The sequence below is a fragment of the Grammomys surdaster genome, unplaced genomic scaffold (assembly GCF_004785775.1).
Source record: "Grammomys surdaster isolate TR1022 unplaced genomic scaffold, NIH_TR_1.0 1036, whole genome shotgun sequence".
NCBI lineage: Eukaryota > Metazoa > Chordata > Mammalia > Rodentia > Muridae > Grammomys > Grammomys surdaster.
Genome location: NW_021605455.1, coordinates 87,059 through 91,275, shown reverse-complemented (window position 1 = coordinate 91,275; position 4,217 = coordinate 87,059). Strand labels below are relative to the sequence as shown.

At 43.9% G+C, this 4,217-nt stretch overlaps 1 protein-coding gene across 1 annotated transcript in view; it reads right to left on the bottom strand.

The window, feature by feature from the left end:
• Positions 1 to 4,217, bottom strand: part of Dym (dymeclin) — a 269,849-nt gene that overhangs the window by 195,597 nt on the left and 70,035 nt on the right. Inside the window, exons 7-8 of the mRNA XM_028783225.1 lie at positions 3,366 to 3,491; positions 968 to 1,110 (exon numbers count right to left, since the gene is read on the bottom strand). Coding sequence (XP_028639058.1) covers positions 968 to 1,110; positions 3,366 to 3,491 — 269 coding nt within the window. The remainder of the gene's footprint in view (positions 1 to 967; positions 1,111 to 3,365; positions 3,492 to 4,217) is intronic.

Here is a 4,217-nt window from a genome sequence, read left to right as displayed (position 1 = left end):
AGGAAGGAAGGAAGGAAGGAAGGAAGGAAGGAAGGAAGGAAGGAAGGGAGGGAAGGAAACACCAACAGCCCAGTTATGACTTCCTGAGAGTCTTCTTGCCATGCTGCCTTCAGGCCTCGCCTGAGCAGTGCTGGGGGGTGGGGGTGGGGGGCAAAGGCAGGCCAGTCTACAAAGTCCAGCTGCTTACTGATCAGTCACTTAAATCACAGAGCAAGCCTGAGACTTTTTAGTGAGAAGCTGCCAAGCCTCATGGTAAAGTAAACTGTTGCACTATGCTGCCCACTCCCATCCATGGTATTACTTGCTAGGATGCAGACAGGAGACTGCCTGGATGCCAGGCTACTTCTCCTTTAGAATGAGGCCCACATTCTCAGCTGTGTTAGCCCACAGAGCCCGCCCCATTCTCAGAAGGGACCCCCAAAGGCACCATGTGCTGCCCTCACCTGCAGCTCTGAACTCTGCAGCAGACAGGATGCCTACTATGAGGGAGGAAAGGGCTTTTCTTCAGCAACTCCATCCCATGCTGCTACAGAGTTAGTTACAAACTCTTCCAAATCTCCCAAGTTGTCATTGAACAAAACTCTGAGATGATGCAATGAAACCCCAAACAATGGAGCCTCTACGCAGAAAGATGTTCCTTACAACGCACATCGTGAAAAACATCCAATGGCGTGATTTTACTTTCTCTCATAACTAGACCTTGTATGATATCCGTATTTACATATAAACATTCGTCTTGAAAAATTATGTTCTATAGCTAAATAATCTACTCATTATTTGCATACATTTACTATGAATCACCACAGAGACTGGAAGGATTCATATTTTAATTACTTTGCACATTTACATTTAGCCAGCTGCATACCCCCCTAGAATGGCTAATGGCAACAGCAGAGTGAAGAGAGCTGTTTGTCGGTAAGTAGGAGAGACCCCACAGAAAGAGGGTGTGAAGTCTGGAAAGACTTACTTGCTACTCCTGACGCCAGTCCATACAGCAGGCCTCCCCCATCCGACTGCTGAGGGAAGACGTGGGTTCCGGGAGGAGGTGGCTTTTCTTGTCTGATAAAGTTATACAATAAGGTTTTCACAAGTTTGCTGGTGTAGGGAAGACTACATAGAAAAAGTAAAAAAAAAAAAGGAAAATCAAACTCCTGTTCATGGAGTCACTAATTCTGCATAACATCACAGAATATGTCAGTCGCTAGTACTATCTCAGGGACAGTGGCAGCATCTCATGACCCAACTCAAGCCCTGACCCCGGCGCTGCCTCCTACCACACCAGAAGGCACAAATCAAACCATTCAAACGTAAGCATCTGTTACCTTGTTTGTAACTTACACAAAATTACAAGCAATTATAAATTTAGTGGAGAATGCAGTACAGCCAGCAATTGAAGGAAAGTTGTTACACAGAAATCAGCAGAGAAACATGAAAAGGAAATAACAATAAGTAAGACTCATGTTTTAAGCACAAAACTCCAGTTATTCAATTATTGGTGACAAGGTAATTTCTATATTCTCTGGTCCATTTGTAGATTTTTTTATGTATTACTGATGACCATGGCTTCTTTGATAAACCACAAGAACAAGAGAAAGAATATTCTGCTTATGTATTTGACATTATAATGATACTATAAAAACCAAAGACTAACAAAGTAAGACTACTAATGTCCTCCCCATCTATGAAAAATACAACCTTTATATTTCTAGCACTGTAAGAAATACAGTTCTAGTCAAAACTCTAGCACGCCAACTGTCACCTGAAGGCCATGTTACTCCACTGCTGCTAGGGTTTAGAGCGGAGTCTCCAAAGCCTGGGCCCTCCCCTTCTTGTCAGTGACTTTCAGATGTCACCTGCACAGGTTCCAGTATGGTTTGTCTCCTTTGCAATTCTCATGGGAGTTCAATCCTCATGAGGCAGGAAGACGGTGGAAATTAAAACTCACTATGGTATTTGGCAGTGGAGCCTGTAGGTTAGGTCAAAAGGTAAGTCTGGAGCTCCTATGACCAATCCCAGTAGCTTTTCAATAAGCAAGACACACAGACTGGCTTGCCTCTTGCTGCAGAAGGCCCAGTGATACCCTGGGAGTCTTCCAGTAAGAAGAAGGTCACCAGATGCAGTCTCAACCTTGGGCCCTGGGGTCTCATTTCTGTGTGACTTACCCAAAGGCTCTCCAGGAGCCTGTGAACATGGTGTAGTATAACCATGGCAGCAAGGCAGGCAGAGCGGAGGCAGTGCTACAGATGCCCTTCACTCATAACAATCGACAAGTACTGTACCCACAGCCGTGTCCCCAGAACTTACAGATGACTTTAACAAAAACTAACTTATTCTAAAGACTTCTTCGATTTAAATCTTTTTGAAAATTATGTCAACAGAAGGTAGAGTGTTGTGTTTACTGCAAGTATTTTTATCCACATTCCCATAAGTGTCCACTACAGAGGAAGCCCAACATGTGTTTAGCATACAGTAAATAAGTAGATGCTCATTAAACTAGAACAGTGAAGGGGCCACTGGCATAGTCTCAACAAACGGTGACCCAACACAGATCAGCCCATACCAGTCAGCCCTTCACATTCACAAGGACCACATTCTTAGATTATGCACACACTTTTCAACCAATCACAAACTAAAAATACTCAGGAAAAAAATATCTTTTTTTTTTTTTTTTTGGTTTTTCGAGACAGGCTTTCTCTGTGTGGGCCTGGCTGTCCTGGAACTCACTCTGTAGACCAGGCTAGCCTTGAACTCTCGAACTCAGAAATCTGCCTGCCTCTGCCTCCCAAGTGCTGGGATTAAAGGCATGTGCCACCACGCCCAGCAGGAAAAAAGTATCTTATCTATACTGAATTTTACTCTCTCAATATCTTCCAAACAATTCAGTATATCAGTTATTTACAAAGCATTCACATTGTGTTAGGAACTATATGTCATCTAGGATTTAAAGCATACAGGAGGATGTGCCTGGGCTACATACAGGATGGATGTTTTAGGGACTTGTGGGTTTTGGTGTCCCAGCCAGTTCCCTGCATATACTAAGGGACAACTAGATTCCAAGGAGCTTGTGAAAGAGGAAGACTCTGCCGCAGTTGGAATACGCACAGAGGACTTGACAGAGGAGGAGGAAGGAGGAAGAGAAGACAACAGCCTATTGCACAAAGCAACCATTACAGGGGATGAGGCAGAGCATGGAAGGAACAGGAACCAGAAAGTACGTAGCCTCATCTTGTATGAAGTAACAACAGAACTGGAAGAGATGTCAGGTTGGTAAACGACAACATCCATGAGAAGATGATGCTAGAAATAGCAGATTAGGTATCACGGTGGCTGTTCCTTAGGAGGGACAAGGTGAGAAGGTAACGTACCATGGACCTTGCATCAGGTACTTGTGACTGATGCTCTGCCGCAGAACCTCCTTGTGGAAGAGCTGGCAGGAAAGGAAGACGACCATTGCTGAGACGGCCTCCACTGATATCTCATATGTAATATCCCTGAAGACATAGGGGAAACAGAGTCACGATAAGTCTGGAAGATTAAACACCACTCTTCTCACATAAACTGTTCATTTAAGTAGTCAAATCTACATATTCAAATATTTCAGTTTTTTTTTCACTCAAGCCAACATATTAAACCCCTTTCTGGGCATCCACTCTTCTATTTGGACCTGGCACTCCACTGTTTTCCTACTTTGCAGTTCCCATGTCTATTAGTCTACTGGTGTACGCTCACAAGACCTGCACTAACCCCTGTGCTTGTCCCTGGTCACTAACAACAGCAACGGATAAGCAGCAGGAAAGGCAGAGGGAAGGTCATGATCTCTGAATCAGAATGGTTTATCTGTTTCATCTCTAATATGTGACACCTCAGGCAAACTGTGCATGTTCAGCAGGACATCAACAGTAATCATGTGATCAAAGGCTGTGGGGTAGAGACAAGAGGATCCCAGCAGCTCTGGCAAGCCAGTCTAGCCAAATTAATAAGCACTCAGCTTGATGAGAATCCCAGTGTCAAAGGAATAAAGCAAAGGGTGATAAAAAGATCAATGTCTTCTCACTTCATGGATGTACATCCCACACATATGTGCACATCCATGCATACAACAAACACACACACACAGAGAGATAGAGGCATACATACAGACATATACACACAAACACATGCACACACAGACACACACAGATACATGAAGGCATACATACACATGCACACACAGACAC